The 22,860-nt window shown below is 35.2% G+C and overlaps 2 protein-coding genes across 11 annotated transcripts in view; one reads left to right on the top strand and one right to left on the bottom strand.

Annotated features, from left to right (window-relative positions):
* The window catches only part of LOC101743769 (C2 domain-containing protein 5), a 39,113-nt gene extending 35,181 nt beyond the window's left edge, over nucleotides 1-3,932 (bottom strand). For both annotated transcript variants that reach the window (XM_062669322.1, XM_004923241.5), the window contains exon 1: nucleotides 3,667-3,932. In XM_062669322.1, the coding sequence (XP_062525306.1) occupies nucleotides 3,667-3,846 (180 nt within the window). In that variant the 5' untranslated portion in view covers nucleotides 3,847-3,932. The remainder of the gene's footprint in view (nucleotides 1-3,666) is intronic.
* Nucleotides 3,933-5,564: 1,632 nt separating this feature from the next.
* LOC101743919 (E3 ubiquitin-protein ligase trul-1) overlaps nucleotides 5,565-22,860 on the top strand; it is a 28,701-nt gene continuing 11,405 nt past the window's right edge. Inside the window, exons 1-7 of one of the 9 annotated variants that reach the window (XM_062669339.1) lie at nucleotides 5,565-8,568; nucleotides 8,916-9,031; nucleotides 9,836-10,054; nucleotides 10,233-10,376; nucleotides 11,519-11,707; nucleotides 13,859-13,930; nucleotides 14,670-15,930. In XM_062669339.1, the coding sequence (XP_062525323.1) occupies nucleotides 8,509-8,568; nucleotides 8,916-9,031; nucleotides 9,836-10,054; nucleotides 10,233-10,376; nucleotides 11,519-11,707; nucleotides 13,859-13,886 (756 nt within the window). In that variant the 5' untranslated portion in view covers nucleotides 5,565-8,508 and the 3' untranslated portion in view covers nucleotides 13,887-13,930; nucleotides 14,670-15,930. Of the gene's footprint in view, nucleotides 8,569-8,915; nucleotides 9,032-9,835; nucleotides 10,055-10,232; nucleotides 10,377-11,518; nucleotides 11,708-13,858; nucleotides 13,931-14,669; nucleotides 15,931-22,860 lie in introns of those variants that run through there. The other 8 variants (XM_004923242.5, XM_021353535.3, XM_062669345.1 and 5 more) reach the window with 8 other exon arrangements.

Consider the following 22,860-nt stretch of genomic DNA (forward strand, 5'->3'; position numbering starts at 1 on the left):
TCTTGTATTTTTTTCCTTTTTTTATTAATAAATATGGTTAAGCTTTCACGCGATCATCTGGTTACCGGAGCCCATGGAGATCACAAAGTGAACGCCCGTCACTCACTTAGAAACTTGACGTCAAAGTGGCAATTGAATTGTATAACAGTCGACACATTAAACCCAAATTTTTCACTGCTTCGCGTTAAAAATAGGCTGAACAGCACCTACCCCTTGGGTTTTACAAATACACCGTTTTTTTTTTTTTTATCCTACCTAAGCTGGTAGCCTTGAGAGGCTATTCCAGCGTAACCCTAATCCCTAACTAGTAGGTGAGCTCACAGGGCTCAAACCTGATGACGTTGCTAACACGAACCCTAGCAAGAGCCGTGCTTCGCAGAATCTACCACCGGATCGGAAACGCGACCCACTGAGAAGATCCGGCGAGAAACTCAGTGGGCTGTGTCTGAGAGTTAATTTACTCGTCGAGCCCTTCGTCGCAAGCGACGGGTTCGACGAGAACGGTGACCGGTGCTTGAAGTACCTAGAAGCACCGTTAGTGGATCGGGAGGATCCGAGATGACGTGTTTTGGGCGACGTCGACTGCTTTCCATTCTGTCCGCAGGATCGGGAATGTAAATACACCGAACAACCAATCGACGTGGCGACATTTACAACGTTGTCCATCCGCGTGATTGTTCACCGATCAGTGTGCTTAGTGCGAGTTTTTTAACGTTCTCGATAGCGTAAAAGTTAGCTCATATTTGTATGGAGTCGAATCGTTTGCGTACGTTTGCCGCTAGGGGCGCTGTTCCAACTGCATACAAAATTGGCTTAATATAACTTTTACGCTATCGAGAACGTTAAGAAACTCGCACTAAGCATACAGAGCAAAAAAGCAAATGGCTGAAAAAATTACGTAAATTTAAAATTTTTGCAGTTTCGTTTTAATTCGCTATTCGTTCGTTAACGTGCTATGTATTTCCTTAGAAAATTGGTTCCTTGTTGTTTCCTGAAAGTCAATGTGAACTACCAAAGTGATTCCCGCCAGCTGCCACTTCCTTGTTGTACTAGTATAGTAGTAGTATCTACATCATTTTTCTAGCCTGAACCCTCCCACGTATCAAAGAAATCCCATTTCGGAGGTTGAGATTGGGCAGGAAATAGGCAAAAGGCGGTTTTTAGAGAAAAAAAAAACAAATTTATTAGGCCATAACAAAAACGTTTCCTTCGTTTTCGTGTTTTATATTTAAATTAAAAACATAACTATTGACGTGGAACCGTTACAACGTAGTTTTACCCAACGTAATATCGCGAACACGACGTTACCGCTCTTGGCATCATCCCAACCACGGAGCTATCTTAGTTGAATCACCGAATATATATTATTGTAAAGGACAACACGAATATAAGAGTAAACAGTATGTTAAGTTACTCAAGAGTATTTATGTGTACAACACAGGTACATATTTATCTAAATTCTATGACAAACCTTACATTATTTAACAAATTTTTAAAAAGAACTTATAGCGGAAGTTCATATTCGTTGCTCAGGTTGGAAAACTACCTAGCAACTTAAATATGATATTAAGTGTTATAAAAAACATATTTGTATATAACTTAGAGCTTTGAGTATTTACTGGTAGCAGGTAGCAACCATGCTGTGGTTTAAATTAAATGTAATTTAAAAATGGGTTATGATACCAAATCTTCTGTTACCTGGAGATTACAGAAATAAATAGCAGACAGTCGCCAGACACTAATGTAAAAATACTGATATTCTCCACATGGTGATTGACTTGCTTTATTGCCAAATGCTTTATACATGTCACTATTTATCTATGTTTTAATAAATTAGTTCAAATTCATTATTGGATATTTCCATATGTGGATATAGACATTTGGGTCTGGAAAACCTTTGTCTTCAATGTGTTTTTATGGCCCAATGGTCCTGATAGCAAACAGACACTGTCCCTCTTGGACACCAGCAAAGCCAGAAGCAGAAATAAGGCACTGCCTACAGCCAGATGACTCTCCTTGCACCTCATTTTAAGAAAAAAGTGTCACAGTACATGGATTACCTCAAACAATTCTTCAAATGAACTAATTAGAGAGTGAAGAAAGTACAAAGTTTCAGAGATGGGGACAGTACTCGATGAGAAATTTTGAGCAAAGATTTTTTTATGAACCTTAAAGTAACACATCATATCAACGCTTGAAAGGCAAACGTCACTAAGCGACAATAATTTCTTTGTACATAAATGATAGGCAATAACCATATTCGATGCGCAAAAGGAAATATATTTCTAGGTCAATTAAAATCATTTCAATCCTACAGCTACTAGCTAGATTCTACTACAGCCAGATTCGTTAAAATACATTTTGTTTTCAGGTATTTCAACTTTAAATAAGTCTACTGTAAAGTTCACGCATCGTCACTTAGTGACTTGTTTGCCTTTCAAGTGTCGATATGTTTTTATCACAATAACATGAAACAGACAAAGCCAAGCACTGCAGTTTAATAAATATGACACAGTGTTCGCTATTACTAATTCATGATCTTATGCACTAAGAGATAATAAATATTATGATTTTATGAAATCAAAACCAAAAGAACAAAATATGTTCCTAGTTCATTTTGGACTGGTACTGCATTACGTGAAGCCACAGGATTGGCACCATCATCCTACCTACCTCTAATGTGAACCAATCATTTACTGGATTAAATTAAGGGTAGGCTATAGCCATTAGTGCCATTACTGTAATTATTAGGTGCACAACTAAGTCCTCACTGTTTGTCAGCAGATGGTTGTAACAATAACTACTGGCCAATTTTAACAGATCTAAAACACTGTGAACCAAACTTAGGTACATGGTGCACATGCATATTTATATTTAGAGATATTGTTGTTGCATGATATACTTTTGGCTATGTGAAAATGTCTGATTTTGTACCAACTAAACATCATATGCAGGAAGTGTTACATTTCTTCTTTCATTCAAAGAAAATGGCAGATGAATTGCATCGATATCTCGCAGAAGTTTAAGGCAATGTGATTAATAAATGAATGCAATTAAGCTAGAAGCACAATGAAGTGATTTTCCTGCATGAAAAATACCAGCCTCCCGTTGCCAAATTCATTACAACCCACTTATAAATATTCAACTTAGATGTCCTAATCTATCTGCTGTATTCCCCAAATATTGTGTTGTCAGATTGAAATTTATTGAGTTTGATAGCTCATGGTCGGGCCGATCAACAGTTATGCTCATACACCAACATTGAAGAATGTAAATTGTAGATAGACTCAAGACATACTTCTAACATTCTAACAACACAAGGTATTCAAACACCAGAATGATGGAAAGAGCGGTAGCTAGTAACGACAATACTTTAAATGATTCATTTGTAAACATATTTTTACAATTAAGTACCTTTCATAAAAAAAAAAAAACAGAGTAAACTTAGTTGCAGACCTTTTATGATTTTAATCTCGTGTCTAGTAGTAGCTATGAAGTTGCTTAATTAAAGCGAAATTCAATAAAATCAAATTTAAAAAAAAAAACGTGCCATCCAAACAATTAACTTTTTCTCAAACTACAGTCACGAGCGAAAAACATATATGAAGAAAAACGAAAAGAATAATTATTGAAGGTAGATCAATGTTGGATTCAATATTTACTTACTTCAAACCTATACCACTCTGTGTTGTTCCAATGAGGGTTTAATGACTTTCGGCATACATCAGTCTTGTGTGTCACTCCACCGAACTTGATCTCTACAAAAGCATCCGTTGTGTCGCTTGCCCTGTCCATCACCGGAAGGTTCCTACCAGCCAGGACTTTGACTTTTATTTTACCAGGCATTTTCACTAACACACTGTAGAACTTTTTCAAATCAGTGACAGTCAAAACTTTTCAAGAGGAATCTGACAACAGTCGTTCATTTCGATTCAACAATTTGGATTTATTTTAATCAGTACAAAACACAGATAATAATTTCCATCTTATCAAACACTGTTTTTTTTAGCACAAATGATATAACTTTTTCGGTTTCGACGGTAGTATAAAGAAAATGTTAGTTTAAGTGAATGAACTCATCTTTATAATTTTTATTTTCAGTTTTGTTTTTAAAATTTACAACCGATTTAGTTTCATTAATTTCGTTTTTTAAGACAAACATATGTTTTAATACACTTCGAGTTAAACACAGCATTGCTATGGACACCTTCAAACTGTCTAAATGTTGTTCTAAAAGTAACCCAGCTTATTTATAGATGAAAATGATATTTTATAAATAAAACCAATGCACAACAAATGTAAACGAAGGAAGTGAAGGAACAAATAATTTCTGACACAGAGAAGCACAGACTGATAAACATAGATTAATAATTAGAGAAGACTTTAACAAAATGTTTAATTATGGTACCTACTCTAAAGTACTCTGTACTGAGAAAGAAATGAGTAGATGAAAGGTGAATGAAGTTAGCCCCTCAAAAAAATTTATTTTTCCTATTTCATACTTATTTTCTATTAATTCGTTTGTTCATCATTTGTTCATGATTGTTCACTGTTAATAATTGTTTGTTCTGCATTTATTTATTTAAAAAAAATATTTAAAAATATACCTACAAGTTAGCCCCTCTAATGCAATTTTTAATATTTTTTCATCCTTAATGACTCGTAAATATTCATTTTAGATTGTTCTTATATAAAACACGTTTGTTCTCTTTCGAAATTACTCGTTTTTTGTTTAATTTACTATTTTTATTAGTTGAATAAATGTATGCAAAATATGTGTACTGCGCATGCGTCAACTATAATGCCTAAACTTTCTACGCGGTTTTAATCGTGAAAAAAAAACAAATATAAATCCTGAAGGAGCAATTAATTGGTATACAGTTTAATTAAAAAAATTAAAAAATAAATAAATGAAATAATGTGCATTGGCGTTAAGTTAGACCAAATACATTTTTTCCATCCTCTTACCTATCGTATTAAAATTTTATTTTACTAATGTTAGGAATATAATTTCGGCTGTGTAAAAAGTTATTATAATGTATACCTATATTATCTCTTGAAAGATAAATAATGAACATATTTACTTATTTGTTTATATTACCTATGTGAACTCCCTATCTTTTTTATACCTTCATAACGATAAGTAGGAGGATGGAAAAAATGTATTTGGTCTAACTTAACGCCAATGCACATTATTTCATTTATTTATTTTTTAATTTTTTTAAACAAACTGTATACCAATTAATTGCTCCTTCAGGATTTATATTTGTTTTTTTTTTTCACGATTAAAACCGCGTAGAAAGTTTAGGCATTATAGTTGACGCATGCGCAGTACACATATTTTGCATACATTTATACAACTAATAAAAACAGTAAATTAAACAAAAAACGAGTAATTTCGAAAGAGAGCAAACGTGTTTTATATAAGAACAATCGAAAATGAATATTTACGAGTCATTAAGGATGAAAAAATATAAAAAATTGCATTAGGGGGGCTAACTTGTAGGTATATTTTTAAATATTTTTTTTAAATAAATAAATGCAGAACAAACAATTATTAACAGTGAACAATCATGAACAAATGATGAACAAACGAATTAATAGAAAATAAGTATAAAATAGGAAAAAAAAATTTTTTTGAGGGGCTAACTTCATTCACCTGTAGATGAAATAGATCGCTTCTAATCTTCGCTAGAAGTACATTAATTAATAGTGTTCTGTGCAATTGTGTATGTTGTCTTTTGCAAGGTGTCTTTTGTTCTGTTTTTGAATAAATTATCATATTTTTACACTGTGTAAAATCTAGTGTTCTAATACTTTACTCATTTAATTTTGTTTAGTATGTATTAGAAAATACTGGTAGGTAAAATACCTTTAAATATTTATTTTTTTGCTAAAAACCGATAAAAAATTTAAATTTACACAATAAAATTCACGTCCAGGTAAATAGTGCCTATAAACAAGTCAAGGTATGTATGTAGTCTTGAACTTTTTACTTGGATTTGCGTCAATCTTTATTTATTCAATAACTGTTAACATAATAGCCATTCCTTTATCTTCTTCTTCTTTTTTTAAATATAAAAATGAATTGCTGTTCGTTAGTCTCGCTAAAACTCGAGAACGGCTGGACCGATTTCGCTAATTTTGGTCTTGAATTATTTGTGGAAGTCCAGAGAAGGTTTAAAAGGTTAGATTAATATGAAAATGATCGGAATTAAATAAAAATAACAATTTTATTTTTCCTTTGATGTGTCCCCCGTCGGACGGATTCCTTTTGTTTATTTTAAGTTTATTTTACACCAGCGGGGGTCGCAGGTTTGAATCCCGCCAAGGGAAGATATTTGTATGATAATAAATATAAAATGTCTTTTCCAGGGTTATGGATGTATATTAAATATGTGTATGTGTATAATAAAAATCGTATATTGATTTCTGTTAACTGGTACCTGTAACACAAGTTCTTTACGAACTTATCACGGGACCAGTTAACGTGGCGTGACTGTTAGTAAATATTTATTTATTATTTTATACAAAAGTTTAGGTCTCTTATTTATCGATTGAGGCACTACGAAGTCTGCCGGGTCAGCTAGTTTCTAATGAAAAACTAGTACTGAACAAGCTATAGTCCTTTTGTTTTACCACTTGGCTCCAAGCAATTAGTAGTTACTGAAGCCCATAAAGCTCACCATATGAATCCTGCTGCATACCGAAATGGTGAAAGTTTTGAACTAGAACGCCCAAATGCCTCATGGTAGATATTAGTAAAATAAATAATACCCACGGAGAACAGAAAGAATTTGGAAAGGATATTTTTCCTCCTCTAATAGGCAAAAGAATACAGTTCCAGATGAGTTAAAGAAATGTATGCAGTACATAGAGACCTGGGTTTGTCTACCAATATGCTATATTGATTAGCCAGAGAGCATTATTAGTATCCTGGATACATCTTATCAAACTTTGGGTTTGGGTACTCCAAACGACACATCAGCTGCTATAAAAATACAACAATGTCATCTTTCAAAACATTGGATAATAGTTTCTGGTTGTGTAACATGTTTATCTTCCATTGATTAACAAAGGTCAAATGGTTCAAATGAGTATGAATTGAAATTGATGAAACTACTAGTCTAAGATCCTACCTTAAAACAAACATTCTTCAACTAGTTGGCTAGCAAAATATATATTTCATACAATACAAAGAAGGTATATATAAAAAAATGCTACTCGAAAAGTTGCCACTAGGTTCCACATCTGCCTAGATCTGGGTCAACATTGGTAGAGGACACTCTGGATAAGACGAGTGTCTTGACCATGGGGTGGCCTGATGAGTAAAGAATAGTGCACAGTGCATTGAACTTGCTCAAAAGCATTTTCTCTCAAAATTGAATCCCAAATGACCAGCATGCATAAGGCACCTTTCTATCCCTTGAACCACGGATCTGAGGCTAAAAGTGTGAAGGGATGGGATGAAAAAAGCTGAAGACCATCTTTTGCGTTGCACAATAGTAATAGATGCCTTCCAAAATATTGGGAGAGGACTATCCTTTATTGATAGCAAGCGAGACAGTTTAACAAAATGGTGTCTTTATGCATTTAGCTATTGTCAAAAAGATTCTGCGAGCTTAGATTCACATTTATTGTATACATTTTTAATAATAAATTTGATGATGGAAGGTAAAATAAAGCAAAATCCCATATCATTATGCAGTTAAATAACTTCTTTGTTGCAAGGCTTATCCACCACTATACACCTAGTATTGCTAATCTTCACAATCGACCACTTCTTGTGAATTTCGAAACATTATTATAGTTTTTACTTGTTTGCCTAAATGGAGTAAATTAAATATTGGCAAAAGATTGTACCATCATCAACAATAAAAAAAATTTTTTATGTCGCCATTCAAGGTCGATCGTTTCGGTCGTATGACAACGTATGAATTTGATTACATTAATAATTAATGAGTCGAATCTCGGTTGACGTCACGATTTGACATGTGGGGTCCACGTGTCTTAAAATTTACATTCCGATGTCGTATGTAGTACACTTGAAAACAATTTTCTGACAAGAGAACAAATAGCTACACAATGAGATAGGTGCCACTATTGGCTCTTTAGAATAACAAAATTCATAGAAGATATTTCCTTTTTGTTTCGCGCGTGTTTTGCTCTGGTATAGTATTCCAAGATTTGTAAGGATTTCATTATAAAAAATCCTTACAATTGTTTTTTTTTTTTTTACCGTACGGCCCGTTTCACGAAGCGTGGTCATCGTTACTCATGGATCTCAACAATCCAGGGAACAACATCCTCAAGCAAGCAAGACATGGAACATTCAAACTCGGATAATGAGAAAATAGATGTTTGGAAACACTGGATAGACGCAATGGTTCTAGGTAGTGTGGATCGATTCTGCTTCGCTGCCGACCCGTGCGATGGTAGAAAGAAGATGTCGTGAATACCGTAAACAATTCTTCGGAATATAAATATAAAATTTCTCTATATACCGAAATGTGCCGGGCTCCAAATGCCACTACTAGCCGCTCGTATCTCACCAAAATTTCACCACACGTAAACATACTGTTATTTTAGTCGACTATTATCAAAGCCGGCAATCTGACTTTTGGACAATGATTGGTAAATCAGAAAAACGAATTATTGACTTTGTATTCCATTGGCAGTCACAAAACTCTTCGGAACGACATCTTAGATAAATAACAGGTTAACAATTATCCTTTATTTAATGCAGGTTTTGAACCGTATTCTTTGAAGGAGACGATTATATCCAAATCAATCTGTATTGACATATCAATAAAAAAACTTTGTCCAAATGCACAGATTGCCACCTTTGATAATAGACGACTCATTTATGGAATTATTTCCAATGAGAGAATTACGCCGAATGTTTTCTTTTCCAGAATATGGAATTGACGTGTTCGCTTTGCAAAAAAACTACGAAACAAAATGAAATCATTGTTACAACAACGTGCGGGCATATATTTCACGATGATTGTATACAAGAATCGTTGAAAAGGTAATGAATTTTTTTTAGAACTGTATTTGTTTACTCATAGAGATAATAAGTACTAACGACTGCGCTGGTTGCTGTAAAACTACTTATTTATTATATACAACTTATATACACTACTTATATACTTTGAATTAATTCCGCTTAACTTACTTCTGTAGAATAAGAAAATAAATTACACCTCTAAATGTTGCTTAGATGGGTGGAGGAGCTCACGGCCCAGATGGTGGTCACCGAAATCCAAAGACATTTACAATGTAAATGCGGCCAAACCAAACTTGAGACAAGGGTTTTATGGTCTCAGTTTTTACATTAAAACGGCTGCCCCACCCTTCAAACCGAAACGCGTTGCTGCTTCACGGCAGAAATAGGCAGGGTGGTGGTACCTACCCTACCTACTACCAGTAATAACACAAATTACAATTTTTCGGATTTAATTTTTAGTATACGATGTTATTCCTTCACCGTGGAAGTCAATCGTCAACATCTGTTAAGTACCTACCTACGTATTTCATTACATAACGTGGTACCTGCCTGCGAGATATGAACGCCGTTGTATCGTTTGATAAACTGCACCGGACGTCTTGTTCTTTAGGCCACAACGACTTCAAATCGATACCCGATACTAATTTCTTAGAAGCAGTAGAGAAGGGCACAATTTTCCACTTAATTTACCGTAAAACATTAAACAAATCTAGAAAAACGATTTGAATTCTGTCGCGCGCATGTACAGACGTGATCGAAGTTATATTATGGGTATATATCCTTTTTTAAGATGACGCGTTTTATTATTGAAACTTATTTTTTTAGCTCCCACACCTGCCCGGAATGTCACAAACCTATTAAAAATGAATCCTTACTGCGTTTATATTTAAATGTAGGCGACGAAAGTTTGGAAATTGAGTCCGAAATCAAATACCTTAGTTTGAAACTGAAAAAAATACAACAATTACTGAAAAAAGACGAAAAAGAATGTGAAGATTGGAACAGAGCAATAACATCAGAACGTGACTGTTTGAATTCAATAACGTAAGTTCAAACACTTTTCATCTTTATTCTAACCAATTGCTGGTCTGACTAGCAATTAATGTCCCCCAGTTAAAATATACATAATAATATATCTGCCACACTATCATCATACAGGCAGACAATTATATTCAGCTCATATATACATATATACTTAAGAATGTGTTGCTGTCCATTGTAGGAAGCAATTAGAGATGTTTAAAAAAAATTACAATGATATAGAAGCCTCAAACCCAATGAGTCGTAAAGAAATGCAAGATCTATATACAGAATTAAAAGAATTTAATGCGGATCGAATTGAAGATGTAGAGCTTGTGGTGGAAACGTAAGTACCAAATGCTGTTGTCGTGCTATTTCCCCCCAGATCCTATGAAGAATGCTGGTACTAAGGCGTTTTTAAACTAATATCAGCCAGCTTACGGGCGAGTCCCGATATATTTAACTCGATTATCTACTAAACTGATGTACAGAAAGAAAGAGAAACAGAAGAGTGCAAGAGCTCATATCTTATCTTATCTTATCTTATACCTTTAAACGAGCAATTCTTGTATATTAATATATATATAATCTGAATCTCGGAAACGGCTCCAACGATTTTCATAAAATTTAGTATACAGGGGATTTCGGGGGTGATAAATCGATCTAGCGTAGCTAATTATTTTCAGAAAATGTTGTTTTAATCGTGTTTTCCATAATCAACTGTTCCCGACATCTATTGGCGAATAATAATACTATTTTTCTTAATTGAGGGCAACTAACCGCTTTAAAGACAAAACAAGATGGCGTTATATAAAAAAAAAAACGAGCAAAGCTCGGTCATCATCTAGTGACACCTGATGTTAGTTGTTAAGCTACCGGAGCCCGGAGACACCACGAGGTAAATGCCGCCACCTACCTTGAGGCTTCAGGTCTGTGTCTCATTTGAATAGTAATTACGCAAACAAAGTTTTTGCTAGTATCATTCTTATTACACGACGTTATTCTTTCGAAGTGGAAGTAATTCGTGGATATATGTTAAGTACGTGTTTCGTTAAATATACGATCATTAAGCCTTTATAAAATATGCTCACCCTATTAATTGTATGAAGAAAACTCTTCGTTTGCACATAAATTTGTTTTATTTAATGATTATTTAGCCTTTATGGAAAAAACCTAAAAATACCTAAAAAAAAACGGTTTTTGAGAAACAAATCGGTAATAAACCGGAGCCAGAAATTGTAATCGGTTCACATCGCTAATACACATACACACATACAGGATAGGAAACCGATTGTCTTCCACCGCAATCCAGCGCCTTCTGGTGAAGTTGACATTTGAGATGGCAGAAATGTTGTTACATTTCCGATACTCCATAATACTCCTTCGAAGAGCGTATTCTACAACTCGCTAAGCGGTCTCTGTTCGACCTTCAAAATAATGGGCTAAATAAAATTAATACTTAATTTTGATTTTTTTGCCATCACTCAGACTATCGACCATGCTCACCGAATATGGAAGGATGAATAGTTCAAATGAACAAAAAGCTAGATGCTATCAAAGAAGAATGGCTGAGCTTAAAGCGAACGTGCGAACGTTAAAGAGTCGAAACTTAGGGGCTTCAGCTCTGATCAAGACGTGTAATTCTTTGACCAATAATTTACGGCCGGTCATTGAAGGGTAAATAAATACTTGAAAAATCGAACCTATCACTCGCACCTTAACTCACTCATACATTATTTTACTAACCCACATGAAATGCTGTATAGGTGTATTAAGAAAACACCGTAAACTCTTCTCAATCCTTTATAACACGATGCAAGAGTATTTAAATTAATGTATGCACGAATTAAAAGTAACAGTTTTGTGTATTCCCAAAAGCGCGGTAAAAGCAAGAACAACCCTTCCAACCTGACAGTTAACGTTAAACGTGGGGAGTGCTCTGAGGAATTGTTCGAGATGATACCAACGTCTCGTTTTTACTATCGCACCGCCCGCCACCGGAGTAGAGTTCATCCATACTACCTGGAGCCACTGCGGTCATCCACAGTGCGTTTCCAGAGATCTTTTTTGCCACGTACCATCCGGCTATGGAATGAGCTCCCCTCCACGGTGTTTCCCGAGCGCTATGACATGTCCTTCTTCAAACGAGGCTTGTGGAGAGTATTAAGCGGTAGGCAGCGGCTTGGCTCTGCCCCTAGCATTGCTGAAGTCCATGGGCGACGGTAACCACTCACCATCAGGTGGGCCGTATGCTCGTCCGCCTACAAGGGCAATAAAAAAAAAAACTATTTCGAAGCGTTCAATATAACATGCCAGCAACAGCAGCGTCCGAGCCAAAGATTAAACCCATTTGAGCTTACATTTGATTACCTTAGCCGGCTCTGACTGATTCCCCGCCTCTAGCCGTGCAGATGGTGGCGCGTAATTTGAACATTCGGAGAGAAGTATTCGTATGGCTTCTCACTACGGGTCAATGCTGCCGATGTCGAAAATATTTCGTTCTGCTTCTGTAAGGCTATTGGTACTATTTATATCACTTACTCAGAGAATCCTCAATGTTTAAAGTAATAAAATGTTACGTTAACGTTATTAATGGAGTTTTTTTATTGGTGGTAGGACCTCTTGGGAGTCCGCACGGGTAGGTACCACCACCCTGCCTATTTCTGCCGTGAAGCAGTAATGCGTTTCGGTTTGAAGGGTGAGGCAGCCGTTGTAACTATACTTGAGACCTTAGAACTTATATCTCAAGGTGGGTGGCGCATTTACGTTGTAGATGTCTATGGGCTCCAGTAACCACTTAACACCAGGTGGGCTGTGAACTCGCCCACCCATCTAAGCAATAAAAAAATAAATATCTAATACTAGTTCAACGCGGGCAGGTACCGCCGGTTTCAATGGTAACACAGCATACATAGATACTATTGACTCTTTGACTTCATTATCATGGCTAACCAACTAACTAAAAACTAACTAGCTAACTACGTGTTCGACTCAGACGGCGAAGCAACGCCGTCGCCGTCGTCAGAAACATGTCAGATCCCACGGATCTACTTCCAGTTCGGTTCTTCTAAGCTCCTCAAGCGCTGTCCTTGTACAGCTCGTTGTTTACGACGAAGAATTCGACTAGTTAACTATCATAGACACAAACCCACTGAGCTCCTCGCCGGATCTTCGCGGATCACGATTTCGATCCGGTGGTAGATTCGACGAGGAGGTCCAAAAGCAGCGCTAGTGTTAGCAAATTCTCTCAGGTTGAGCCCGTGAGCTCACTTACCGTCCACGACAAACTGGAACCCCTTAGGCTAAATCCAGATAGTTCGCTAGTTCGTTTACTTAACGACATTAAGAACTTGCTCGAGCTGATATTTTCTGAATAATAACCTGAAAGAATTATCGTGACAGAACACAGACATAGTTAAGGATTATCAGGCCTTAACTATTTCTGCAAAACAAAGATTTGCTTTTTTTTTTTTTATTGCCTTTGTAGGCAGACGAGCATACGGCCCACCTGATGGTGAGTTGTTACCGTCGCCCATGGACTTCAGCAATGCCAAGGGCAGAGCCAAGCCGCTGCCTACCGCTTAATACTCTCCACAAGCCTCGTTTGAAGAAGGATTGTATAAGGATGTTGTAAAGACATTGAATCTATTCGTTTATCTCCTGGTTGGTTTACTAATCAGTGACTGTCAGCGTACATTCATGTACGTTTTGGGTAAAACAACATAGCGTCTTTGAAAAGCAGCAGGGCTTAATGTCATTACTATTTCCATTTAATTGTAGGTAAGTTAATAAATGCATTAATAAAATCGTTAAAATTAATTGATACAGAATTGGCAGCTTGCTTCAAGAAAATTAAAATGAAAATTTCACACTTATAAGGCCAGCATAAAAGACGACAAGGTGAGTTCTCATTATTTTACACGATTTATATTAACGTGAGGCATAGGTATACGTGTAACTCTGGATAGTTTTACACCTTGTATGGAGCGTAAACCAACAGTTTCTAAAGCTGTAAAGGGAATTTTTTTTTTTTTTTCGGACCGGTCCGGGGGCCGAACCTCCTATGAGGTCCCCGTGCCTAGGGGGCGCAATACTTTAACGAATTTAAGATACTATTTTATATACCTTTACTGCCTGTTACCTGCCCAAGTAACCACAAACGGAACTCTATAGTCGCGGGTCGTTCTTACCTGTGTTGGAGATATACACAGAGAAACTTTCAGCTTTTATAAAATATCGAAGGTCTGGCTGTCGCGGGCTGTTGGGCTACTACAACCAGACACGCGGCGCCACCCCGAGGACGCCCGACCGACGGGTCGTCGCGGCGATAGTCGACGACCGACGTCGTTGGTCGTCGACTATCCGCAATAATATTACTACCTTACCCTAAGCATAAAACTAATGATTTGCAAATCTAAGTTACGTTTCAAAAGTTCCATAAGCCGTGAGCCCGCAACCTATCTCAAATTAAATTCGGGGTCAATGAACATCACCCACTTGCTACTCAAAACAGGCTTTAGTAAGAAAGTAACTTTGTATTGATTTAGTACCACTTACTGTCTTAGGTGTATTATCTATGCTGTCATCGTTTCTCTTTGAAATAAAATGAATATTTTTATTCTGTTTGATTTTACAACAGGATGACATACGACGAACTTTGTAGCGTTATCGGCGAATAGACAACATCTTGCAGACGCCTTCGCTTCAATGAATTTCTCATCCGTATTAAGTAGGAACAAAAAAAACCTACATATATGTACTAAAAACCATATCTACCTCATAGAGAATAAGTATGATCTGATAAACGTAAAAAAATTAAAATAAAACACTATTCTGTTTACATGCAATTTTATTACAAAGGACAATGTCATTTTAATTAAACGTTATAAAAGTTTCATTTCTTACCGGTATAATTTTTTTTTTTAAATGTTATTTAGTTTTTGTCTTTTAATATAATTAATATAGTTTATTTTGAATGGTATCGGAGATTTTTTTAAAGTAGAAAAACCGTTTTGACTTCCCATATATAATCCCTTTGTTATTGTGATTATTGTGTATGAATATTTTTCAGGATATTAGGCCAAAGTAATAAAATAAATCTATTAATATTGGTCCTTGATAAGTCCATAAATATTCAAGTTAATCGGTTAACGTTGATGAAATATAAGTTGAAAGATTCCGTTGTATAAATATAGATATAGGTCAAACTAATAAAAGTGTGTTAAAAATGTTTTTGGCGTGAATTCGGGTGGGGATGATGGTATCACCTTAAATCTTACCAAGTCTCATTAAAGTTTAAAAAATATTTAATTTCTTTACTTTTTTTTTGTAAATCCATAGATTATTTTGCAGTAGTTATAGGGAATTTGTTTTCATTTAGGACAACACCGTCATCTCCACTCTGTTTTATTTTGCAAAAACTTTTAAATGAACATGCAAAAATGAGTATGTATTTTATATAGTTTAGAAAAACGTAATTTTTTTATATAATTTATATGTGGCGTGAAATATCAATTTACATAATTATACTTGTGTTCATGTATGTAAATGGATATTTTAAATAAAGATGAATTCATTTTTGTAGTTGTATAACAGAAACCGCTACTTAGTTAAAAAAAAAAAAAAGTTGTTAATTCTTGAAAGTTTTAGATGAGTTTTCAATTCGATTTTAAACATTAATAAAAATAGCAGGGTCTTTAAAGCTGATGACCGAATCTTTATATTTCATATTATTATAATTGGTGCTATATATATGATACGTAAATACTATGTATGTAGACATGCATGAATGTAATCGTAAATTAGATGAGAATTAGGCATTTTTATTTAAGTTTTTACCAAAGTGAAGCGTACACCATCAACTAGTTTAAAAAATATGTTAAATAAAAAATCGAATCGATTATGGTTTATTTTATTTAATTAAACAATGTTAATGCTGTAACTACGATAATATACAACATCGATGACGGACTTGTGGTGAGTTTGAAAACTGCAGTTGTATCCGTCACAATTGCACAGTTTGGGAGTAAGAAGGTTGCGTGTTCACATCATGTCGGGGTTATCTGTTTGAAGGGAATCTACAAGCCTGAACTGTCGATATATCGACTCTCTATTGATTAAATATGTCAAATATCTTCTGTACGATAATTACCGTTACACAATGTTTGTGCGCCTCGATCTCAGTGTCAAATGCAGGTTACATTGAAAATAATTTTGAACTCTATAGTTATTTAACAATTACAAAAAATAAGAAAATAAAGGAGCGGACAACTACATATTTATTTTCCAATTGTACCGCCGAAACTTTACACGAGCTGCCATTGAAAAATATTAACCAATAAATAATAATAGTTTAAAAAAACATGCTTTATATAAAATTCAACTAAGAAATAGAAAATAAATTTTAATAAATATAAATTGAAAATAGTGTCAAATAAATTTTATTGTAAAAAAAAGCGTGGGGTGCATGGTGTTATTAGTTATAAATATTTTTCTGACAGATATGAGTAGAAGAATTACTATTTCAATAATATCTTAAAAAGCACCCCACGCTTTTTTTTAAATAAAATATATTTTACACTATTTTCATTTTAAATTTATTTTCTTTTTAGTTGAATTTTATATAAAGCGTGTTTTTTAGTTTTTTTAACTACTGTGAAACCTGGCAACTTTACCACTTTTTGGTGGATAAGAAACTTTGAAAAGGTTTTTATTAAAACATCTCTATGAGAATATAATGAGCAATCAAATCAAATTAAATCAAAAAAGTTTTATTCAACATAAATGAAAGTACATACTTGTTGAACGTCAAAAGAACTACCGCCAATTCACAAGAATTGGCAAGAAACTCAGCGGGCATGTCTTTTTTTTTTTTTTAATATTCGTTTTTACAATACGTAATTATAACATAAGAATTTTACAATATTGAAATGCCCGGAGCGAGCAACTCATTCCCACTTTGTGCAATCTCTTCTCTCTCTTCAAATCTTGATAGTGTATTTTATGCATAGTTGAAATGTAATCAAATATCTATTGTTTTCTTAAATATTATTGATATTTAAGTTCAAAAACAAAAATGGCAAAGTTAACCATCACTTGTGATAAGATTGCCATACCCAAAATTTGAATGAAATAAATGGAATTACTATAAAATGTCACTGTCATTGCCACAATCTTGGTCACAGTAAAAATATACTAAAATCTTAACTTAATCTCAACTAGCAGTGGAAATATTTACGTTGTGGCGAATTTACCCGCCCTTTTTAGACTTTTTCAAAAATATAAAAATGGGAGTCAAGTTTGTCACAATATTAAAAGATATTTAGGTTTTAAAAAAACTAATAAATATAGGGTACCTACATGTTCTTCACATTTACCTACTATATCAACTTTGGATAATCCAGTTTGTCTGCCCATGGTATGATATCTGAATTAAACCAGTCTTGGAAAACTGTCGAGTCGAACCAACCCGATTTACTCCGATAACATTTAGTTTTATTTGACAAGCCAGGGGCTTTTTGGCGGGAACGTAAGGAGTGAAGTTGTGTGATTAATTTTATTTTTTCTATTTTGTGTTCCTTCAGGTTTAAATGTGTAATAATTGTGGTTTATTAACTGTTTAATATCTGTGAAAGTGCACAAATGTGGGAAAATGAAACAAAGCTGCTGGACGTAACTTGTCGGGTTCCTCCAAAAGTCCACTGAAAAAATCTCAGTAAATTGCCACCATTTTATTGCGATTATATTTCATCCCATATCATCTCATTTCATTTAATTTCATCCCAGTTGATTAATGTCTCAAATTAATCATCTTCATTTCATTTCACTCCATTTTATCATTTTTCATAAAAATAAGAATATAATAAAATAAAACATGACTTAAAAGTCTTAGTTACCAGGTCATAATATCCATTAAAAAAATTTATTTCAAAGCTTAAATTGGCGGGCAGTGCATAAAAAAGTTTAAAATTAACATTAGTAAGTAGACTTGCGCAAAACATCACTTCCCAATGTAATGTGATATGACATCACTTTTACAGACAGGTGATATTACTCGAAAACATTACACATCACTCTTAACATTACTCGGTGCGTTCAATAGATACTGTGACGACGAATACATTGTATCTATACACCCGAATCATTACCTAAGTGATGTGTATCAACTGATAGGGTGGACTAGCGGCTATAGCAATTAATTAAAACGTAAATTAAATACTTGAAAACATTGTGTTGACTTGTATAAGAGAAAATATAATTCAGAATGACACCGCACATCAAAAGTAAAAAGAACATATTACAAATTCAAATATAGTGCATCATAGACAATTATACGTGGACAGCATCACGACCTTCCAACACCTTCTCCTGATGTTCACTCATGTTGCCGAGACACGTTTCTATATATGCATTAATCTTGCACAGTGTCTTTCAAATTTTACTTTTGACAATGGTTTTGTCATTACGTCAGCTAATTGAATTTCTGTGGGACAGTAGCTAATATTTATTAATCCATGCACGAAGTGTTCATGTATAAAATGGTACCGCACGTCTATGTGCTTCGACCTTTTGTTGAAGGATCCAGACTTCACAAGTTGAATCGAACTTTGGTTATCAACATGTAGATTTATTTTTATGTCCAAGCCGGTTATTTCCTGTAATAGAGATTTGAGATACAATGCCTCTTTGCAACAGTCGGCTGCGGCTATGTACTCGGCTTCAGTCGACGATAGCGCTACTATAGGCTGCCTCTTGGATGCCCATGATATTGGTCCATCGGCTATCATTAGCACGGAACCAGAAGTGCTTCTTCGCGTCAATGGGTCTCCAGCATAATCCGAGTCGCTGTAAGCATCGATGCTCTCTATCGGTTTGTTTCGTTTGAATAAAATGCCTTTATGTTTGGTTCCCACTAAATATTTGAATATTTTCTTCACTTTTGTAACGTCTTCTCTAGTGGGGTTTTCGACCTTCCTGCTAACTAGATTGACCGCTTGTGCGATATCTGGTCTGGTTCTGGTAGACAGGTACAGTAAACTTCCCACTGCTTCCCTATAGGGATATTCCTTCTCCTGGGCAGTTTCCTGTATCGACTTTGAATCGCTACTTGCGGGCGTGTCACAAGGTTTGGCATTTTTCATGTTGTATTTTTCCAGTACGTCATTTATGTAGGATCTCTGAGTAAGAATTATTCCTTCTTTTGAGTTTTTTATTTCCATACCCAGATAAGTACTTGGATTTTCATTCTTTTTCATTTGAAATTTGGTTTCAAGTTTCTTCAAAATAGCTTCGATCTTTTTCTTATCTTTTCCTAGGACAAGTCCATCATCAACGAATAGTCCGATTATTATTGACTTATCTTCGTTTATGAAAACGCATCGATCTGTTTTGATTGTCTTGAATCCCAAATCAAACATCGCTTGGGTAAAAGTTTTGTTCCATGTAAATGGAGCTTGTTTTAATCCGTACAAAGATTTTTTTAATCGGCAAACTACTTCAGTAGTATTGCAGTTAGTCTCATAGCCAACAGGCAATTTCATATAAACTTCATCTGATAACTCTCCGTATAAGAAAGCTGTCTTGATGTCAAATGTCATGAAGTAGTAAGATTTAGATGCGGCAATTGCTAATAAAGTTTTTAATGCAGATTGACTTACTACTGGGCTATAAATGTCTTCGAAATCCAGGTTTCCTTTCTGCTCGCATCCACGTACGACTAATCTAGCCTTGTACGTACCGTCATCTTTAATCCGAAATACCCATTTGTTCGACAGTATTTTGTGTCCTTTGGCTTCTGACTTGTCTACTAATACCCAGGTGTTATTTTTCTGTAATGATTCCATTTCAGATTGTATCGCCTTCTCCCAATTTCGTCTGTCGGTGCCAGTCACAGCTTCTTTGTATGTTAGTAAAGAGCAGTCATAGTCGTCATTATTTTCTGACGTAAACATGGTCACGCAGCGACTTAACTCATAATCTTTGGTCCATGCTGGTGGTCTCACGTCCCTTTGTGGTCTTCCACTTGAGGGAGATGGTTCATCAACATGATCTTGACTAGAGCTGGAATAAAGGGGGTTAGGTTCCTGAAAAGGTAAGTTCTCATTAATGTTGTTTCTTTTTTCTGGAATTTCAATTTGTTCTGTTTCAGGTTCTGGAGTAAGACCTTCGCGTTTCTCAGCAGGAGTACCGCTATAATGCATCTTTTCGACTACTTTTACATCTCTGCTGATAACAACATCATTCCTTTCGGGTATATATATTCTAAAACCTTTTGTATATTCCGCATATCCCAAGAATACTCCTTCTGTCGCTTTGGCTGTGAATTTTCCTCTTCGGTTTTTGTTCACCACAAACGCTCTATTTCCGAATACGTGTAGGTGATTTCCTGATGGTGTTCGTTGTACCCATTTCTCATATGGGGAATTGCCTTTGAGAGCTCTTGCTGGGCTTCTATTTATTAAATAGTTTGCAGTGTTTACTGCTTCTGCCCAAAGTTTTGCAGGAATATTGGCATCTATCATCAGACATCTAGCTTTATCCATCAGCGACCGATTTTTTCTTTCACTCATGCCGTTTTGCTGGGGGGTATAAGGTGCAGATAGTCTTCGGCTTATACCGTTATCTTTGAGGAATTTATCAAACGCTTTAGACCTGTATTCGCCTCCATTATCAGTTTGTAGATTTTGAATTTTCTTCTTATGAAACAGTTCAACAAAGTTTTTATATTCCTTGAATTTATCGATTACTTCGCTCTTTTCTTTTAAGAAATATACACAGCAGTATCTTGTATAATCGTCAATAAATGTTACGAAATACTTTGATCCGGCCATTGATTCGTTCTCAAATGGGCCACACACGTCACTGTGAATTATCTGGAGCACTTCGGTAGAGATTATTTGTCCATGGCTTTGGAATGGTAGAGTGGAAAATTTTCCTTTGATACAAGTCTCACAGGTACCCAAAGTTTTTTCTTTAAAGTCGAGTCCTCGCATCATTTTATTTTTAACCATTTCTTTTAGGTCTCTTTCATTGATGTGACCTAATTTCTTGTGCCATTTCATAATTTCGCTTTCATCACTAGGTGCGAAGTTTGCTGTCTCTTCCGGTTTATCAAATTCAAGATAGTATAATCCATTTCTTCTGTTAGCTTTTAATACAGTTTTCCCGCCTTTTATGACACTGGCTTGTTCTTTTTCAAATAGAACCTTATAGCCATGATCCGTAATTTTGCTTGCAGAAATTAGATTATTCGATAAATCAGGTACATATAATGTGTCAGAAAGACTAATTTTATAGCGTCGATCCTTTGTATAAAGTTCGGCTTTTCCTTTCCCTTTAACTTCGGTCGTATGTTTATCTGAAGCTAGCTTTAGAGTGTCAGTCGCGGGGATTAAATTATGGAGTATACTTTTATCACCCGTCATATGTGACGTACAGCCACTGTCAAGACACCATAAATTGCCTTTACATTTCGATGCTCCTGTTGTTAAACAGATGTTAAATGTCTTTTCTTGACCTTTAGTTTTATTGGGGTTATTGGGTTTCTTCTTTGACCAACAAGCTTCTGTGGAATGCCCTTTCTTATTGCAATCCTTACAAAATTGTACCTTTTTCTTCGTCTTTGTGTAGAAAGCTTCTGAAGCCTGAGGTTCACTATCTTCGGTTTGCCTTCTTGCTTCGTATTCTTCTACGATTTTTATTTTTAAACTGTCAGGACTTGGTAGAACATCTCTCGACTCAATTGCCGTTCGGAAGCTATCGAAATTTGTAGGTAAACTGTACAACATCATTATACTTAATAACTCTGGATGAATTTTGACATCCATGTCTTCTAATTTACCTACTACATCCATAAAATTACTGAGATGGTCTCTCACATCTTCTTGTGGAGTCATTTTCTTTAATACTAGCTGCTTTAACAACGTAGCCTTTCTTGCCGGCCCTGAACTTTGGTGAATAGACTTAAGTTTGTCCCATACCTCCTTGGATGTATTACACCCTTTAACTTGTTTCAGTTCTGGTGGAGATATAAGTAAAATTAGCTCTGACCTTGCCTTTAAGTCTTCCTTTAGGAACGCACTCTTTTCTTCGGCAGTCGTAGTTGCCGCTAACGCTTTTGCACCACTAGCGTATTCCCATAAATCGTATCTTACGAGAATCGCCTGTGCTTGTAAGCACCAGGTATCATAGTTTGATTTTGTCAGCGGTTGTATGTTTCTGATACTCGAGCTCATTTTAATTTTTTTTTATTTTCTCATTTACTTACTATTTTAAATTTTAATATGCTTCTTCCATTTGCCACTAGATATTTATGTAACCACGCTCTGCTACCACTGATAGGGTGGACTAGCGGCTATAGCAATTAATTAAAACGTAAATTAAATACTTGAAAACATTGTGTTGACTTGTATAAGAGAAAATATAATTCAGAATGACACCGCACATCAAAAGTAAAAAGAACATATTACAAATTCAAATATAGTGCATCATAGACAATTATACGTGGACAGCATCACGACCTTCCAACATCAACACATCACTTAGGTAATGATTCGGGTGTGTCATTACAGTTACAGTTTGTTATATTACTTGACAGAGATTGACTTACTTAATAATATAATAATTTTATTTTTTACTTAATATAATTTATTGTGGGATGAACGGATTTCATATGGCGACTTAGACTGCAAATTGAGCTCCACAATAATGTTAATATACGAGAGCAGTAGATGCATTGTTTCGGCGCGATATCCTCAAAGTGCATCCAAGGAGGACTGTACTTTCATTTAGACGCCGTTATTTCTTTCACTTATTAAACACGCATTAAAACA

Source organism: Bombyx mori, chromosome 7 (genome assembly GCF_030269925.1).
Source record: "Bombyx mori chromosome 7, ASM3026992v2".
In the NCBI taxonomy this organism is placed as follows: domain Eukaryota; kingdom Metazoa; phylum Arthropoda; class Insecta; order Lepidoptera; family Bombycidae; genus Bombyx; species Bombyx mori.